Source organism: Numida meleagris, chromosome 10 (assembly GCF_002078875.1).
Source record: "Numida meleagris isolate 19003 breed g44 Domestic line chromosome 10, NumMel1.0, whole genome shotgun sequence".
Lineage (NCBI taxonomy): Eukaryota > Metazoa > Chordata > Aves > Galliformes > Numididae > Numida > Numida meleagris.
This window is the reverse complement of record NC_034418.1, coordinates 18,236,863-18,254,900: the sequence shown is the minus strand read 5'-3', so window position 1 is coordinate 18,254,900 and position 18,038 is coordinate 18,236,863. Positions and strand designations below refer to the sequence as shown.

Below are 18,038 nucleotides of genomic sequence, written 5' to 3'. Positions count from 1 at the left end.
GCCTCGGCAAACTTGTTTATGTGCTCATGTACCTGGCAAGGTGTCTGTATTCTGGTCTCCCTAGACAATCACTTAAAGCACCAGCAGACAACCCCAGAAGCACCTTTCCTTTTTGCTCGTGACATCCCCCTGGGAGCCAACACAAGCTGGCAGCATCTCTGCCCGACGAGGAAGCGAGGCACTGGGGCTGCTGGAAGCAGCAGCTGTCCACGCTGAAGCCCTGTGCTGAGCTGCTCTGCCGGGAGCCATGTGCTGCTGTGCAGGGGAGGGCACCTGGGCTGTCTGCCATCCCTGCCCCTCCAGGCTGACAATCGGACCTGCAGCTTCGTGCCTAGCCAGGATGGGTTCTTTCAGCCCTGGTCCTTCGTTCCCTATGGACCCGCGGGCAGTTAGTGGTGGCTGCCTGTTTGCGTGCTCTTCTCCTTCGCTGTGGTCCAGAAAATGTCTTCTGGCGTAGCTTAGTGATGCTTTAATGATGCTGTATGTCAAACCCGATGTATTCAGGAAGCCCCGCTAACAACTTCTGAAATTTTTTCACGTTCTAGTTTTGCCAGCGATGAATACCAAGGAGTTATGAGGCGGATATCTGCCGTGGTGCAGCAGCACAAAGAGACCATGGTGCCAGGAGTGCCTCAGCTCAACGTGTGCGACAAGGCCGTCATGGTGAGCAGTTAAAACGTTTAAAATTCCTTAGCTTAAAATACATTTTGCAAAGGCTTGACGATGTCTCTGAATGCTGGGAAGGGATGGAGAGGAAGGAAGGAGGCTGTCCCCCCACAGAGGGAGGGCTGGTTGTTACCTGTGGGATGCAGCAGCACAGGGCAGCTCGTACAGAGCCAGCTGGGTTATGTGTGCAAAGTCTGCTAGCACGCTGTGACAAACCGTGTCTTCCTTCCTTAGAGATACTGAGCTATCTACAACTGTCGATACTTCTCCTTTCTAATCCCCTCTGCGGTTCTCAGAAGCCCTCTGCGTTTCGAGTGGTGGGACTGAGACAATAGATCTTATCAGATACTCAAGATCACTAAGCACCTTTGGTCCTGCGTGGTCTCCTTCGAGTTCACCCATGCCTGTCTTTTCCAAAGTCCTTCTGGCCTGAAGCAGGCCAAACTGGTTTCCAGTTCTGCATTCTGTTTTGAATTGCGTGTTGGAAAGTTCCAGTTTGGCTTTCCTTCCAAATGCTGCTTGGTGTGTCGCGAACCTGAGAAATAAACGGGATGGTTCTTAGGAGATAAGGTTGGCAGATGACAAGAGTTTGTGTAATTTAAGGGGATGTGCCTGTATAGACTGACACAAAATAGCAACAGACAAAATCTTCCCGACACGGAGTGATCTTAGGAAGCATACAGTGAGTACCTGCTGCTTAGGCTCTGCCTTCAGCCACAGAAGTGCAGAACGTGGAGCTGCCTCTCTCTCTCCTCACTAAGAAGGCAAAGATCTTTTTTAGCATTGTCACCACTTTTTATTTTTGGGCATTAAGCGGGAAAAAGATTTGAAGGACCATTGTTGCTGTGTTGTTTTCTTTCATTATTCAACTTTTCCCTTAATGAACCCTGTTATGTGCTCCTCTGGGATGTTGTGTGGGCTCAAGCACTCTCCCCAGTGTCTGGCTGCTGCCAGAGCCCTTCCCTGGAAAGACATTTCTTCTGTGCTTCCAGCTGCAAAACTGGTTCATAAAGTGCAGGCACGGTGCTGTCCTGCAGCTGCCCTGGTGCAGCGTGTTCAGGTGCTGCAAAAGCATCCAGGAACGTTGCTTGTCAGCACCCGGTGTCTTTGGGTTGCACAGCGGAACGAGTGCAGGGCTGGAGGTCCCATACTTCACCCCACACCCCAGCCCTCTGTCTGGAGCTGTGCTGGCTTGGCTGCACGTCGGACTCACAGCACGTGCAGCATCCTCAGGGCTCTCAGTGCCTACAGCCCGCATCTAGGAAGCTGACTTGCACTACAGATGCACTTCGTTTTGTTTTGTTCCTGTTTTCCAAAAAAAAAAAAACAAACCTGAACGTTTTCTTTGTTTCTTTGGATCTCAGTTGCCTCTGCGGAGTGGTCAAGCACCTGAAATTTCCGATGGTGCATTTTAAAATTGAGACACGGATTTAGAAAACGGCTTTAATTGTTTGCAAATCATCTGGAGCCCTTCGTGCAGCGCGGAGCCTTCCGCCAAAACCCCGCTCCGTGTTCTGCTCTGCCTGCAGAGATAGCTGGTGTCTCACTGCCATCTGTTGTCAGCTGCATGGAATAGAAACCTGCTCCGGTATTTTTGATGGGGTTGAGCTTTTCTTTACCTCCATAGGAATGTAATCAATGTAATGACTTGAAAAACTTAATGACGTGAAAGGCAAGTAGGTCAGAGCTGAACTGAGCATTAACAGGTGACAGCAAGAGCCTCCCATGGATGGACTTGGAGAGCTGGGGAAAGGACACACAAGATTTCTGAGGGCAGAGATCTGCCATGCAGAGACCCACGTTTTAAATGACGCCAAAAAAACCCTGAAATTGAAAGAACTCTCTTACCCAAACTCCTTCCTCTGTTAATAACTTTGGAAGCTGAGGTTTGCAGTGGGATTCCTTTCTGATGTTGCTTCTCTGTTGTACACATGCTGGAGAAAGGTAGTTCAAGAAGCATGAAAACAAGGGAGGAAAACAGTTTTGCTCAGCATGCACTGGGGTGGTTGGCTCATAAATGCCTCCTGCTCCATCTGTTCATGAATTCGGCCATCAGAATGCTCATTAAAATACAGGCATTAGTCTCCCTCGCACCCTCAGCCTTCAAACATTGATGCTTTTTACTTGTTTCCTTAATAAAGTACATGGATATTGTAGCACAGAGGGGTATGAGCTCTTTTCTGGATTGTGGGAGAACTAGGATTTCACCAACAGCTCGTGATCTGTTTGCTCCATGCTACTGCAGGTTAGGGAAGAAGTCACTATGAGTCCCACCAGACTGCATTTTACAGGAGAGACCACCACATTCCAGCAGAGGGAATCATCTGATGCATAAGGATTTGTAGTCTTCCCTGAAGCCTTTTTGAATAGGATTTGGAGTTGGAAAATGGACGATCTCAGGAACATCAGCTGCGAGAGTTCTGTTTTTCAAGCAAGACATAAGAGCATTGTTGTGAGATGCAAAAGGGGTCTGCCAGGGTACAGGGCTCAGCAGATACTCGCTGTGAACGTCTGACTTCATTTTTCTGTGTGTTTTGTTTGTTTCTTTAACAGAATTGGTCTCCCCCAGGCTGTGAGAAGCTAGGGAAGTGCCTGAAGCCACCCAAGTCTGATCCGAAGAAGTGCTTTTGGCCTCACTGATCTTCTCAGCAGCCCTCAGGAGCAGCCCAAAAAGCCCTCGAACCAGCTGGACACGGAGTTTACAATGCATCTCTTCTCGTGTTGGCACTCCTGTTTACACAGGGAGGGTGTGATGTATGTGTGATATCATCATTTGCTCTTCCAAAAGGGACAGTGTTTATATTGCTAGTGCTCAGGGTTTAGCCTGTCCTCTTCTGTTGGTTTAGTTGTTTCCGTAAATGGTAAATTTTCAGTGAAGACTGTTGTAACTGTGGAAGATCTCTGGGCAACCACAGCTCTGCCATGAGCTCAGAAACACCACGGATGCACCTTTCCTCTGGCTTCTTCCAGCCGACCTCTGGAGCCATTGCTCGTGTGGATGCCCCAGCAGCAGCCATGGGAGACTGCTCAGGAAACGTACAGCCCTGCCCAAGCTGCCCTTGTTTTGTTTGCATATAACTTGTTGTTTTAACATTTCCATTGTGAACCCTTTGGACGCCGACTTGTTTTTGCCTGTTCTTCCTAAGCTTGCACGTACTGGGTGCAGCCGTACAGCACACCCTGCTGCTGCGCATGCCTGCGTGCAAACAAGTGCTGCGTTCTGCTCTCAACTAAGGGTCAGCTGCAGGCAGAACGCCCTGAGTTTTTTCCTTCTGTAGCTGCAAACGTTCACCAGGTCAAGTTATACAGAAATCTGAAGGTAGGGCTCGTGTAAGTATTGCCTTCTCGATGGTGTGCAGCGTGTTCTCAGGGAGCTGGGGTTCCGTTGTTCATCTGTGGGATTTTCTTTATTTCCAAAAATCTAGGGCCAAATATGGTTTAAGTCGCTCTTGTAGTCTCGTGACCTGGGCCCAGCCAACTGCAGGCTCAGAAATGCCCATTTACATCACACATTAACTCTTGACCTTGTTTCCAGCGTATGCTCTCCAAGGAATTCTCCTTGTGCAAACTTTCCCCAGCCTGGGTGTAGCACTTCTCTAAACAGAGTTCATGGTAAATGCAGATTCTTCACATAATTTCACGTTGTAAATTGCTCATCCCGTTCTGAGTCTGTTTTCCACACCCTTCACTGTTGCTAATAAATGTCTGTTGAACAGAACCTAGCAAGGTTGTTGTGGAGCTGCAAGGGAATAGCTAGAAGCAATGTAAGCGCCGCTGACAAGTCTGCTTCCATCCTGCCCTGTTGGAAACAGGACACGTGCCCTCTCTACCTGGCATTTTGCTGCCCTGAGGAAGATCAGGATATTCCATAGGACTGCTTCCTCCCCAGGCCAAGCTGGGGCTGGCTTGAGGTGTGCTGACAACTTCTGTGTTCACTGCTGCGCTCTGCCTCCCGCGGACTTCTCAACTTGTTGTCCTTGCCCTCCCTATAATCCCAAACGCTCTCATTCCCCGCCTTCCTACGGTTCATGCTACCTGCAATCTCCGCAGTAATTCCTAGTGGCCATCTCCCGAAGCTGGATAATCCTCTAGGACTGCAACAAGCACAGCGCTTGCGTCAGCTCGTAGTGCTGCAGCCAACGCCAGCCCATCTGAACCTCACCTCCAGCCCTAACCAGGAGCTGTGCCAGGAGTATTTCAGAGCCCTACAGTCTGCTCTTATCAGCAGCCCAAGATACCACCAGATGAGGGAGTCCGTCGCCGCAGCCGCCTGCAACTCGCTGCCGGCTCTCCAACAGCCGTGAGCATCTGCTGCAAACTGCTACAGCTTCGTCTCCGTGCACCGCTCAGAAACAGCTCCCAGGGCTGCGGCTCCGCTGGGTGCTCACCCGGACACGTTGCCCAGTTCTCAGCTCGTGCACTGAGCACGTGGTGAGCACGCCAGGTGCTGGTAGCTACGTGCACCGCCTGCCACTTCGTTCTCCTGCAGCTTGCACTTTTGGAGACGGTGCATTTTTCCTCCTCGGCGTGACCTGCTTGGACACGCCAGCCCATTCTCAGCACGCTCAGTGTTTGGTTACCCAGCACACAAAGTCTTCATCCCTTATTGAAATAGTCCCTCGGTGCGTAGATACTGGGTGTAAACTTTGCACTGCAAAGCTGGCTGCTGGAAGTGACTTGAAGTTTGTTTACTTAGCTAACGAACACGAAGCAATTATGAAAGATCGAAGCTTCATCTAAAGAAGCGACTGCTTTAAATAAGAACAGTGGTTCTACAGCTGGACAGCCAGGCAGGATTCTAAATCGATGCCTTTCCCAAAGATGTACCGATTTTGAAGTTAAAGTGAGATGAGAAGCCGAGGGAAATAAATAATCCAGTTTATCAATGAGGAGTTAGAGGGCTTGTCTGCACACACCTGTGGAACAGCTGGCACCTTGGTTTGGGGCAGTCTCACAGCTCTGCCTCCCGGGTCACGGGGCTGGCTGGGCTTAAAAATAACTTGTTTTGTTTTCCTTGCATTATTTTTAACGCGGATCAATTACCCAGCCCACACAGCTGCCCGGCGCAGATCGGAGGCGGGGGGGAGGTGGTAAGTGGCCCAAGCACGCAGCTGCAGGGACAAACACCGCCAGCCTGCAGCTCGGGGGGCAGCCCCAAAACGCAGCACGGGGCGTCCCCTCTGCCCCTCGTCGTTACCCCCAGCCTCTGGTCCGTGTGGCAGCTGCCTGCTGTGCGGGCTGCCCCTGCTGCAGGGCTCCTGGCTTCGCAGGGGCTGCGTGTGCCATAGCTGTGGGCAGGGAAAGGGGCCTGCTGGGATTCAGTGACCCACGGCGGAGCTGCTTGGCTGGTGCCTCCCTTCCTCAAGCTGCGAGCTGAAGGAAAGGTGGGGCCAGTCTCAGGCTGCTTCTGCGTGACGTTCCTTTCTTTACGTTTAAATACATCTCCTAAATGCTAAAAGCTTCATCTCTGCTTGGACTGAGAGCCCGAGGAATTCCTCTCCTGCCTTTAATTTCCAATTAGCTGAGCCTCCCCAGTCTCCCTCCTCTGCCCCAGAGGCTCTGTTATCGTCCCACCCTCCGGGCAGAGAAGCTTCTGAAATTGATGTAACTAATAATCGTGGAAAAAGTCCTGCTGCATTCACAGTCCGTGGCTACAAAAAAAATGGAGCCTCGATTTAAAAGCCTGCAGCGACAAATGGATTATTTCGGTGGCAAATGAGTCTCCGCGGACCAACAATTTGGGGAGCTGAACGCTGGAATTGGAATGCGGGGGATCAATTCCCAACGCTTAGAGGCAAGGTTAATGCCCTGCAAGCAGTATTGAGCGCAGCGATGAGAGATAACGTGCCTCTGTGTTTCCAATGCCGGGCGGGGGAGCGCGGCGTTAAAAGCGAAAATGGGAAAGTTTGGAGCAGAACAAGAGCGAGAGAGGGCACGGATTTGCTAACACAGCATGATGCGCTGCTTGGGGACGGAGTTTTCAGGCGAATGCTGAGGGTGACGGTGTGCTTTCACTAAAGGGACTGGAAGTAACGCTGCTGAGGAGGGAGATGTTGGACGGGAGGCACCTGTGTGGTTCTGCAGAAAGCAAAGCAGCAGAGATGAACAACACCTGAAAGCCCGAGAAGCCTTTCCTTCCACCGAGGGCAACGCCTTTGCAGTCACAGCATGAAGTCGTTGCAGAAGAAAGACCTTTTTAAGGTGAGCATGGCTTCAGGTGGGGACCTGGGGGGGGGGGGAGAGCGGTGTCGGGAGGCAGTGCCCTGTCTGCACACACCCCAAGCAGCACCCGGACAGTGGGCTGAGCAGGGCCCTGCAGCTGGGCTGGGGAGCTCTGCAGGCTGCGTGCGCTGCGAGAGATCGACTCCTTCCATCGCCATGGAGCTGCTCTGCAGTTCGAGTGGCTCCTTCTCCACTTTCCTGAATGGTTTTAGTCCTTGGAGATGCACTTCTGCCGTTGTTTTCTGGTGCTGTTTGATGTTTTCCGCTTGCTATCAGAACACAGCACGGTGGTGCCCCCTCCACTCAAACTCTTAGATTTGAAGAGCAGTCGTGAAGGAAGAACTGCAATCTCATCTTAGGTTCCTTCCTCTCATTGGAAATCGTCTCCTTTAGACACAGGACAGACCCCATTTCTTGGTTTTCTTTCTATCCCCTGCCTCCACTTGTAGTTTCGCTGTTGCTCAAAGTCCAGTCCGAATTACATAAATACGAAATAAAAGTGCAGCCCTAGCCAAAATCCCGTGGTCTCTTAGAAGAGCAGGAACCTCTGCCATCCAACTCAGTGAGAGCCAGCCTGGCAGCCGACACGCCATTCTCTGCCTTTTTCCCTCCCGGAGCCACTTAACACCCTCCTGGGCCATACGATCCGTCGGCTGGCGGTGCGGTTCCGCAGGATAAGGGGCAGAAAAGCCCAGCAGCCGGTTTGCCAGCAGCGAGGAACGCGTGCCAAATCCATTCGCTCGGGCTCCAAATCCTCCCCCCTTCCCTCCCCTCCCCCAGGCTTTGGCAGGAGCTCTGTGTCCCCTCCAAGGGCCTGAGCGGGGTGAGCTGGGGTCGGCTTGCAGCGGGATGCTCAGCGGGCAGCGCCGCAGCGTGGTCCCTCGGCCCTGTTACTGGGGGGCACAGCGAGCTCCTGCTCAAAGCAACGGTCCCGAACCCGGGGAGCTGGCTTGGGAGCTGCATTCCTCTGCTGTTGAAATAAGAGATTTCAAATTTATGGTTTTTTTTTTTTTTTTTAAAATTATTATTATTATATATATATATAAAAAAAACTGGTTTAAAGTGCATGCGTTTCCAAAGCTGAAATTGAAAACGAAGCGTTCCAGAGGATTTGGACGGAAATTTTTCGTTCTCGTTTCCCCTTGTGGGGTATGTTGAAATTTTGGGCATTTTGTTCCACTTCGCGCTGAAGCTTTAACATCCTGAACGGAACAGCAACTTCCCCACTCAGCGCAGCTCAACTAATTGCCCTGTGAAGCTGATTAGAGTCAGCTCCGAAGCTTTTATCCACGCAGTTGCTATCTTCACGGTCTGACAACGTCTCTCACGTCAGGACCTTAAGGCACTTTGCAATCACCAACCATCCATGGGTCAGAGGGAGGACAAAGGCAGCATCCCCCTCCTGCAGTGCCAGCGAGGGGGGGGCACATGTGGGGCTGCAGTCCCCCCCCCTTCCAGGCACGGAGCGGATGCTGACACCTCCCCGTGATGTGATATTCCACAGCTGAAGTCCTTTGACATCACCATTGGAAATGGGTCCTAGGAAAGTTCTTTTCGGATGGAAACTGCGGTAGGAGTCGGGGCTGTTGTTTGAGAAGCTGAACAGTTTCAGGGAAACTCGTTGACTGGCGGGTGTTTAAATCAGCGAGCGGTAGGGGCGATCCCCCTCCGACACGGGGGATTGATGAACGAGGTGCAGCGCTGACAAAAGCTTGGAGCAGCGCGCTGAAACCCGAGCGGGCACGTGGCGTCAGCCCTGGCAGCTGAAGGCTTGGTGGAACCTTCCATAGGATCAGCGCGGGGCCTGGGAAACCTCGTGTAGCTGCTGGAAAAACGCGGTGCTGCCCCTGTGGGGTCGCAAAGGGGAACTGGGCTGTAGCTCTGCAAAAACCAGGTGAGGGGAAGCCCCCAGTGCACGGTGGGACGGCGCCGGGCAGGGCTGCCTGGCCGTGGCACCGCGGGCAGGAGGCGGAAGGGCCCCTTCCCAACCCCTGCTTATTTCCACGGGCAGGCAGAGTCGTTCCATCGCTTCCGTCCGCCAGGAAGAAGAGGAGCTGCTGGAAGGGCTCACATCTGCTATTGTCGTTGGTGGGATGACAAAAGAGAGAAACCCTTCCAGTTCTTCGGCGGGAGCACGGGTGCAGCGGGGAGCGCCTGTTCCAGCGGATGGCCGCGTGCCGCATCTGTGTTTGCTTCGCTGGAACAGCTGTTCGGATTTTGCTGGTGCCAAGGAGATAATCTGACTGCAGGGAAAATCTTACTCCGCGAGGGAACGCTTGTGGAAGGAGGCACGCTGAGCTCCTGTGTGGGCTGCCCCTGGCAACGCGGCCTGGCGAGGAAGGGAGCAACCTCTGCGCTGACCTTCAGCTCGTCCCCAGCCATCCAGCACACAGGTGCCTTTGGCCAGAGGGGCCGAAGAGACCCTACGGATGGAGAAGGGAGGAAGTGGAGCAGTGGAGGGTTCAGCCTCCTGGAGGCCGTGCAGCGAGAGCTGGAAACTGCAACAGCACGGGGTGCGTGGGATGCGGGCAGAACCCCACTGTGCCAGGGCCCCATCTCACAGCTGGAAGGACCCCAGGCTGCGGGGGCAGCTCTGTGTCCGTGGCCAGGCTGCTGCAGCCCGGGGGCTGCTCCCTGCCAACAGTGGGCACTAGGCTTGGCCAGGGGCGTTGTGTGCTCCAGCTGCCTTTGCTTCCAGCGGGCCGTTGTCCCTAGGTGCATTTGGTGCAGATCCAGGCCGCATCTGCTAACGGAAAAGAAGATCTGCAATCATTCCACACCGCGTCTCCCGACCACGATGGATTTTGCACGGGCAAACGGCAATTCCCACACCAGGAGACGGAACTAAGGGCCGTGCCCGGGGCACCGTGACCGCCCCACCAACCACTGCCACCAGCGCTCTGCTGCGTCCATGTGCCCCGATCGTAACCCGAACGGCTTTAACAAACACAAGCCGCGATTCCAGAGGTTCACAAGAGCTGATAAGGGACAGATAAGCAGGCGCGCACGGAGCGCGTGGACCTAAAGCTCCCGCACCGCAATCGCGGAGCTCGGCGCAGCCGCGCAGTGCCGGGGAGCTCCGCCCGCCGGGTCCGTGCGGCGGCGGCGGCTGCGCAGTGAGAGCGGGGAGCGCCATGAGCGAGCGGCGGCTGCGGGCGGTGCGGGACCGCGTGCGGTCCTTCCCCGACTTCCCCGTGCCCGGCGTGCTGTTCCGGTGCGGGGCTGGGGCTGAGGATGGAGCCGAGGAGCCGGAATGGGGCAGGGGAGGGGATGGGGATTGGGGTGGGGCTGGGGCTGGGAGCTGGAGGTGGGCGGGGGAATGGGGATGGAGACAGGAGGTTGGGAATGGGACAGGGGATGGGAATGGGGAAGGGGAGTGGAGATGGAGATGGGAATGGAGCGGGGAGTGGGGATGGGGCAGGGAGCTGGGGATGGGGCAGGGAGCTGGGGATAGGGATTGGGCTGGAAATGGAGCAGAGGCTGGGACGTGGGGGTGGGGATGGAGCCAAGGAGCTGTGAGTGGAGCAGGGGATGGGAACAGGGCTGAGGAATGGGGATGGATGTGGCGATGGGGTAGGGAGTGAGGCAGAGGCTGGGGCGTGGAGGTCGGGATGGAGCCAAGGAGCTGTGAATGGAGCAGGGGATGGAAATGGGGAATGGGGAATGGAGATGGATGTGGGGATGGGGCAGGGAGCTGGGGATTGGGATTGGGCTGGAGATGGAGCAGAGGCTGGGGCGTGGGGGTGGGGATGGAGCCAAGGAGCTACGAGTGGAGCAGGGGATGGGAATGGGAATGGAGATGGATGTGGGGATGGGGCAGGGAGTGAGGCAGGGGCTGGGGCATGGAGGTGGGGATGGAACCAAGGAGCTGTGAATGGAGCAGGGGATGGGAATGGGAATGGGGAATGGAGATGGAGCTGAGAATGGAGCGGGGAGTGGGGATGGGGCAGGGAGCTGGGGATGGGGATTGGGCTGGAAATGGAGCAGAGGCTGGGACGTGGGGGTGGGGATGGAGCCAAGGAGCTGCGAGTGGAGCAGGGGATGGGAATGGGAATGGAGATGGATCTGGGGATGGGGCAGGGAGTGGGGATGGAGCAGGGAGCAAGTGATGGAGATGGGGCAGGACATGCTTCCTCTGGGTGTAGTAGCAACATCACCTCTGGCCCTTGGTTGCTTGCTCACTGCTCTCCCTCTGTTTGCAGCGACATCAGCCCCCTGTTGAAGGATCCTGAAGCTTTCAAGGCTTTGATTGATCTTCTGGAAGATCACCTGAGGGCATCCTTCCCCAAAATCGATGTCATTGCAGGTGGGTGTTCACTGAGAAGTCTCTGAGGCTGCTGCAAGGCACTGTGTGCTCAGAATCCCTGGGTGGTAAGTGTGGGAAGACGCCTTGCTAATGGGACAGGAAATACCATAGCCCTTGGATATTGTCTACTGGCCTATATTGTGCAGTAACACCAATACAGGTATTGCCCTTAACCCAGTACTGTCCTTTCCTGAAATACTGGTTTGCGAGGTGGCAGATACCAGCTAATGCTACTTCTGAGCCAATTTCGTAATTCCATTGTTAAAAAAGAGGCATTTGGTGAGCGCTGAAGCCTGGTGTGCTGCGCCTGGGCAGCCCGTGGCAGGGAGCCCCTGTTGCAGCACGTTTGCCTTCCCATGCAGCCTTTTCAAGCCAACTGAAACAGCCGTAGCGGTGCTAATGCATTGCAGGACACGCTTTGAGGAGGCTGAGAATGAAAGCGCTGGGAAAGGGACTGCTGGGGCCGGGCGATAGCCTGGAGCTCAGGAGTCCAGACCAAAGCTCTTCCAAGTGCCTGCCGATAACCCACTGTGCAAAGTCCTTGGCTGCGTGGCTGCACTGATAACTGGGGCTCAGCTGAGCTCAGCTCGGCGAAGGAGAGCTCGAGGGGAGCCCCAAAGGGCTGCTGGGGGGGGGTGGGGGTCGCTGACGGGCTGTGGGACACAGTGCTGTAGTGTATGCATTTAGGCCTAGGGGCTCGCCGTAAGGGCACGTTGCTCCTGCCCATGGGAGGATGAACGCGGGGCATCGATCCCAGGTGGCTTTTCTGAGCGCTCTTGCTGCTTTTCCCCCCCCCAGGTCTGGACTCCCGCGGCTTCCTCATAGGCCCCCCCCTGGCTCAGAGGCTGGGGGTCGGCTTCGTGCTGATCCGAAAGAAGGGGAAACTCCCCGGCCCCACCGAGTCCATCTCGTACGCCCTGGAGTACGGCAAGGTGATGCCCAGCGGGGGAAGGGGTTAGCAGGCTGCGCTTGGGCTCTGAGCAGAGGGGCAGTGCCCCAAGCTGTGATCAGAGTCGGTGCTACATGGCTTCCTTTGGCTTGAATTCAGGGGCACGACCGTCGGGTGCGTTGTTTCCCACTCTCCCAGGAAGTGCCCCGAGTGAACGCCTTTATTGCGTGGCTTTGAAGCAGGGTGCTCACCTTGTAAGGCTGCATCCTCAAGGAGCAGAGGGCCAGCAACGCGCTGTGCCGGTGCCTAACAGAGCCCCAGCTCTGGGCCTGCACTGGGAGGAGGGGTCATGCCCAGCCCTTAAGGATGCGTCCATAGGGGCTGTGATCCGGCTCAGTTAGAGCTTGATCAGAGTTCAGACAACAAGGGAGATTTCCCCTGCTGGACAGCTGCTAGGGGATGAGGGTTGGCCCAGCAATCTCTGCCGTGCTCTGTATTTCCGTGGTGCTCCTGTGGCTGTGCTGTGTGGCTTCAGGTGCTGGTTGCTAAGGTGGATCTCGCTGAAGATACGCCTGCATTCTGCCACGTGGTAGCAGGTTGGGAAATGTTCTTCTGCGAGGCAGGGCTGCAATGAAGCTGCTCTTTCCACCCTGCAGGCCGAACTCGAAATCCAGAGTGACGCCGTGGAAGCGGGACAAAAAGTGGTCGTTGTGGATGACTTGCTTGCAACTGGAGGTGAGGGAAGCAGGCTCTGGTGGGGTGGTGGGTCACCCTGGTTTCCTCCACGGGGGGGAGGCCTTGAGAATGCTGTGCATGGAAACCGCCATCCACGTCACATCCTGCAACGCGGGAGGTGGCAGTGGCAATGGTGGTTGTGTGTAAATCACGGTAGCAGCTGTGCACGGTGCTGGAGTTCCCTGCATTGCTGTGTGCACCGGTACTGGGGAGGGGGAGGGGGGGGGGGTCACAGCCTGCTTTGTTTGGTGCTGCTCCTCGAGCGAGGGTCTCTCTGCTGAGCCTCTCTCTGCACGCAGGCACGATGCGCGCAGCCTGCGAGCTGCTGGCGAGGCTGAAGGCCGACATCCTGGAGTGCCTGGTGGTCATCGAGCTGAAGGCCCTGAGAGGGGCGGCCAAGCTGGAGGCCATCCCCTTCCACTCCCTGCTGCAGTACGACTGAGGCTGCTGGCTGCTGCAGCACCTCGGGCTGCGGGCCCCGACTCCGGGTTGATGTCACGACTTGGGGGGGGGCAGCAGGGACCTGCGTGGGGAGGGGGAGACCACGATGCCATTTTACTGGTGTTGCTTTTCAGGCTACCAAAGCAAGGCAGGGCAGGATGCTCCGTGGGCCATAGGTGCCTGAGCCCAGCCCCGGGAGAGCTCTGAGTGGCTCCTGAGGAGCTCAGATGGGCGCAGTGCTGCTGTGTGTCATGGTCTGAGCAGGGTTCAGGCCAGCCCCGGGCTGTCCCACCTCCCTATCTTCGCAGGGGCTGAGCTCGCTGCTACAATAAACATTGCCTCCTTTTTCTATTTTTTCTAAACTGTCTCAGTGCTCTTCTTGCAGCAGCTGGAGCTGTTTGTGAGCCTCATGGCAGCACCGGGGGCTGCAGCGTGAGCCCCCCATTGCCACCCCGACCTTACAGGAGGCAGCAGCAGCCGCATCCAGGTATCTGCATCCCGCAGGCTGGAGGGGGGCACTTGGGCAGCGTGGATCTCGGTGCTGGGAGAGCACCTTCCCAGCAAAGAGCATGGGGACAGCAGGCCGTGCTCGCAGCCCTCGGGCCCATCCTGCCTATTTTTATCACTTGTTTCCTAAAAAGCAGCTCCCTTGCTGCTCCGCACTCCCCCCCCCAGGGAAACCTCTGGGGCGCTGGGATCCCCAGGCAGCCCCGCACCGAGCACGCACGCTTGGCAGCGCCTGCAGGGCCCCGCTGCGACGTAGAGAGGGGAAAATGAGTTCCACCCCACGGAGCTGTGGAAAAGCAGCTGCACGCTGCGGAGGCGAGCGCGAGCCTTGCTGCTGCCAGGCCTGGCTGCGCGCGCGGCCAAGGGCTGACATCAGGGAACCCGGGGACGCTGCTTTCGTTCGGTGCCATTACTCACAGTGGCAACGCTTCAGAGCTGCCGCTTCCAGGCAGGAGCAGCGAGCGGGAGCTGGGCGTGCTCCCTTGGGAGGCGTGCGTCTCAGCCTGGGCGAGCTGGGAAGCATCCCACGTGTGCTGGGTGAAATCCCCGCGGGGACCACGCTGCAGCCAGCCCCCAGCCGGGAAGCTCCCTCCGGCTCAGCCCCGTGCGCCGCTGTGGGGTGAAGCGCAGCACCTCGCTGCCACCCCCCTCCATCAGAAGGCACCGTTCACCCAGCCCAGGTGAGCAGCCCCGTGCCGGGCAGCCCCTCCCCGCGCTCACCCCCCTGCCCCGTGCCAGAGCCCTGCTGACAAGAGCCGCATTCAGCTCCGCGGAGCCCACGCTCACTTTTTCCAGTCAGGCTTTGCTGCAGGACTTGGACCGTGCCCCAGCCCTTCCCTGCGTGAGCGGCCGGGGCCCAACGCAGACAGCGGGAGGAAGAGCGTTGGGTTCACAACGCGAGTCAGCTCTATTTAAAACATTTAATGCAGATGTGTTTTGACAAGTCCTGCCGCCGTTTCCAGCGAGCGCCGGAGATGCGCTTCCCTCCCTTAAAAACAGAACGAGACCCCAGACACCAAAAACAGCGCTTCGTGACTTCTTCTCTCCCTCCTTCCTCCTCGCCCCCCTCCCCCAGCACACAGAAGCAGCCCCTGCGCCCAGCCAGGACGCGGCACACGGGGGCTGGAAGCTCTGGATCTCACCCCCGACCGCCTTCAGCTTTAGAGGCAGCTGCAACCTGCAAGGACCCAACAAAGAACTAACTCGATCCCGCTTTGCTCGCGGGAGCTCGCTACACTTGCAAAAGAGAGAACCATACAGGGGAAGCCCGGGTCCTGGCAGGGCTCAGAGGGCTTCTGCCTCCTTGGCCGCCTTCTCCAGCCTCCCGGTGACCAGGCCGAGGTCCATGTGCTTGTCCAGCTTGATGTAGGTGTCGGTGCGGATGGCGTGGACGGTCGCCCAGTCGGGCAGCAGCTCTGCCAGGAGCCGCAGGTGCTTCTCCATCTCACCTGCGGGGATGCATCCAAACAACAGCTCAGCTCCCATCCCAGCAAACCCCATCGCCGTGCCACCCGCTGCCCCACACCCCCTCCTTCCCCCCCCCATACCTGCTGCCATCTGTGTGGGGTAGCTGTCGGCCATGCGGGCGCACGCCAGCTCCATGGGCAGCGCCTGCTTCTTCTCGGCCACGAAGACGCCGCGCAGGATGCGGGCCATGGCCGGCAGCCGGCCCAGCATGGCCAGCCGCTCCTCCTGCCCCGCCGCCCGCGTCATCAGCGCCTGCAGCCGCCGCGCCTCCTTCGCACGGATCTGGGGAGCGGGGAGAGGGGTCAGGAGCAGGTGGGCTCTTCTCCCCCCTCCTCCCCCCCCCCCCCCGGGGCCGCGGCCAGGATGGAATTACTCACCCGCTCCAGCAGCGCCTGGGACACCCCTTTGAGAGCGCTGGAGGCGCTGGCAGGGGATGCTGCTTTGGAAAGCACTGGTTCCTCCGCACCGGCTTCAGCGCTTCTCAAGGCCAGGTTGGCAAGAGCTTTTTCCATCTGCTCATGTGGACGGAGGAGGAGTTGGGTTACAGCTGGGAGGAAGGAGAAGTTTCCCCTCCGCCGCCGCTCCCCCCCACCCCCGGGGCCACCCTGCAGCAGCCCGGCGCTCCCCCCATCGGACCCATCTGCGTGGGGCACGACCTCACCTCCAGCCCCAGGGGCAGCTCCTCCAGCCTCGCGCACGCTGATGTTCAGCGTGTGTTCCCACCTTACGGCGCTCAGCCGGCCCACGCAGGAGCAGCCCTTCCCCACCCCCCGAGGGATGGCTGCTGTGGGGCAGCGGCTGCGGCAGAGCCCGGTGCTCCCCGCTCACCTTAGCGCTCATCGTGCCCCGAGCTGCGCTCAGCACCTCCTGCGCCGTGCTGATCCTGTTCTCCTGCGGCGGCCGCGGCAGCTCCGCCGGGCTGATGTCGGGCACCTCGTCCACGTTGAAGCGGGGATGCCAGCGGGTCAGCTTGTCCTCTGGCACCTCCATGGGCGGGCTCAGGGTGGCCAGGAACGCCTGCAGCGGGATGAGAATGTGGCAGCTGGCTTGGGGAAAGCCAGAACCGGGAGAAATCCCAGCAGCCACGCATTCCCTGCTCTCCACGCCGCGTTGCTGTCCTCCCACCCACGCCAAGAGCACGCAAGGAGCCTGGATGCCCACCCATTCCTTTAGGAAGAGAGGACAGCTTGGCCTCCCGACATCGGGCTGGGGCTCACCGCGTGGTGCTGCTTGACGATGTTCACCAGGCTGCGGTGGAACTCCTTCCTGCGCTCCAGCAGGCGCGATGCTGACAGGTGAGGGCGGCCGCACAGCTGCTCATCTGCGGGGAGAGAGCAGAGCATCGCTGCAGCATCACGGCAAAACCCCAAGGGCACAGCAGCAGAGCTGCAGAAACCCACGCTCAGGTCGTTTCAGACCCAGCAGGTCCCAGCCACGCGTACCTTCCCCCAGCACCGGCTCCAGCGTCAGCTGGTACTCCGACTTCTTCACGCCGCTGCTGTAGGTGGGGATGTTCTTCTCCTGGCGGAAGCGGTAGGAGGTGGGGTACACCGCCTTGATCTGCCCCACGTGCCGCTCCTCGAACTGCCTGCAACGGCACCAGGGACGTGGGGAACCCCGAGGGCTGACGCAGGGAAGCAGCCCCAGCTGCGGGCCGGCGCTGCTGCGGACTCACTTGCGCATCATGTCCTGCACGCCCTGCTTCACCTTGGCGAAGGTGATGGTCTCGGCGCGGTTGAAGAGCATCCCGGCGATGGTGTCCACGCTGCGGAACATCTCCGCCAGCACCTTGTACTTGTAGGGCAGCGTCAGCCCCGGCGCCGTGTCCTGCGCCAGGGCATGGAAGCGCTGGTAGGCGGGGAGCCGTGCGCTGCTGGGAACGGAGAGGGGTCACTGGGACAGCCCCGAGGCCACCTGGGTTAGAATGAGGGCTTGGAGCCCAGCAGGGCTGAGATGGGAGCGGTGTGCCCCACACACTGGGGCAGGTTCCCTCTGCTCCCTCCATCCCATCAACCCACGCTGCGCTCACAGCGCTCTGGGGACGGAGAAGCCCCGGGGCTCAGGGCTTTGCCCACAACGGGGCTGATCCGAGGGACCCCGCTGCCCCTCTCACCAGAAATGCAACATGGCGTGGGCAGAGCAGCACTGCTGCCCTTTCCCTCGTGGCAGCAGCCCCACCATGCCCCACTTTCCCCCCTCGGAGCCATTTCTCACCCATTCTCCGCTGGTGCTGGAGACTCCGTCCCGGTGACCCCATCTGGTCCCGTCCCAGTGCCCGCTGCCTTGGCACGGAGCCGCAGCTCCAGGCCCCGCAGGCTCTGCAGGCGGCTCCGCAGCTCAGCGCCGGCCCCAGCGGGGATGGGGGGCAGCTGGGCGGGGGGCTTCATCCTCATCCTCTGCAAGCGGCTCTGCAGCGTGGCCAGCTCCTCCTGCGGGGTCAGGGGCAGTCAGCAAAGGATGAAGAAGGTGCAAAGGGAAGCGATCGGGTGGAGACCCCAGTCAGGCACTAAGCCCCCTTCCCCCATACCCGTACCTGCTCCAGGCGTGGTGTGGTCCCGCTGTCCCGCTCCGGGCCAGGGGAGGGCATCCTGCTGGCTACGGGGGGCTCCAGTGGGCCCAGCGATGCGGGGCTGGCTGGCTGCGGGTCAGCAGGAGATAGGATTAGGGGTGGAAAGCTTGGGCTGCCCACGGGTGTGCGGCCATTCCCGACACCACCCCCACCCCCCAAACACCGGGACAGCTTCCCCCAGCCAAACCAACACCGGGACCCCAACGTCCCAACCCCAAAGCAAGCACTGGGACCAC

At 58.2% G+C, this 18,038-nt stretch overlaps 4 protein-coding genes across 7 annotated transcripts in view; 3 read left to right on the top strand and 1 right to left on the bottom strand.

Moving 5' to 3' along the window:
* Positions 1–4,381, top strand: part of GALNS (galactosamine (N-acetyl)-6-sulfatase) — a 43,457-nt gene extending 39,076 nt beyond the window's left edge. For both annotated transcript variants that reach the window (XM_021408241.1, XM_021408243.1), the window contains 2 exons: positions 546–663; positions 3,220–4,381. In XM_021408241.1, the coding sequence (XP_021263916.1) occupies positions 546–663; positions 3,220–3,306 (205 nt within the window). In that variant the 3' untranslated portion in view covers positions 3,307–4,381. The remainder of the gene's footprint in view (positions 1–545; positions 664–3,219) is intronic.
* On the top strand, positions 5,763–9,768 carry LOC110404192. The gene is made up of 2 exons (XM_021408248.1): positions 5,763–6,867; positions 8,900–9,768. The coding sequence occupies exons 1-2, from the start codon at positions 6,835–6,837 to the stop codon at positions 9,734–9,736; spliced, it is 870 nt and encodes a 289-aa protein (XP_021263923.1). The 5' UTR covers positions 5,763–6,834; the 3' UTR covers positions 9,737–9,768.
* Positions 9,967–13,621, top strand: APRT (adenine phosphoribosyltransferase). Its single transcript, XM_021408250.1, has 5 exons — positions 9,967–10,102; positions 11,091–11,194; positions 11,993–12,126; positions 12,740–12,818; positions 13,118–13,621. Exons 1-5 carry the CDS (start codon positions 10,023–10,025, stop codon positions 13,258–13,260), a joined length of 540 nt encoding a protein of 179 aa, XP_021263925.1. The 5' UTR covers positions 9,967–10,022; the 3' UTR covers positions 13,261–13,621.
* Positions 14,673–17,911, bottom strand: CDT1 (chromatin licensing and DNA replication factor 1). 3 transcript variants are annotated; one of them, XM_021408245.1, is made up of 10 exons: positions 17,767–17,911; positions 17,448–17,662; positions 16,909–17,106; positions 16,676–16,821; positions 16,451–16,554; positions 16,062–16,250; positions 15,611–15,745; positions 15,314–15,515; positions 15,025–15,214; positions 14,673–14,943 (listed from the first exon to the last, which is right to left on the bottom strand). In XM_021408245.1, exons 1-9 carry the CDS (start codon positions 17,818–17,820, stop codon positions 15,051–15,053), a joined length of 1,407 nt encoding a protein of 468 aa, XP_021263920.1. In that variant the 5' UTR covers positions 17,821–17,911; the 3' UTR covers positions 14,673–14,943; positions 15,025–15,050. The 3 variants fall into 3 exon arrangements, with proteins under 3 accessions (XP_021263920.1, XP_021263919.1, XP_021263922.1); XM_021408244.1 differs by having other exon boundaries at positions 14,673–15,214; XM_021408247.1 differs by lacking the exon at positions 14,673–14,943 and having other exon boundaries at positions 15,051–15,214; positions 16,909–17,103.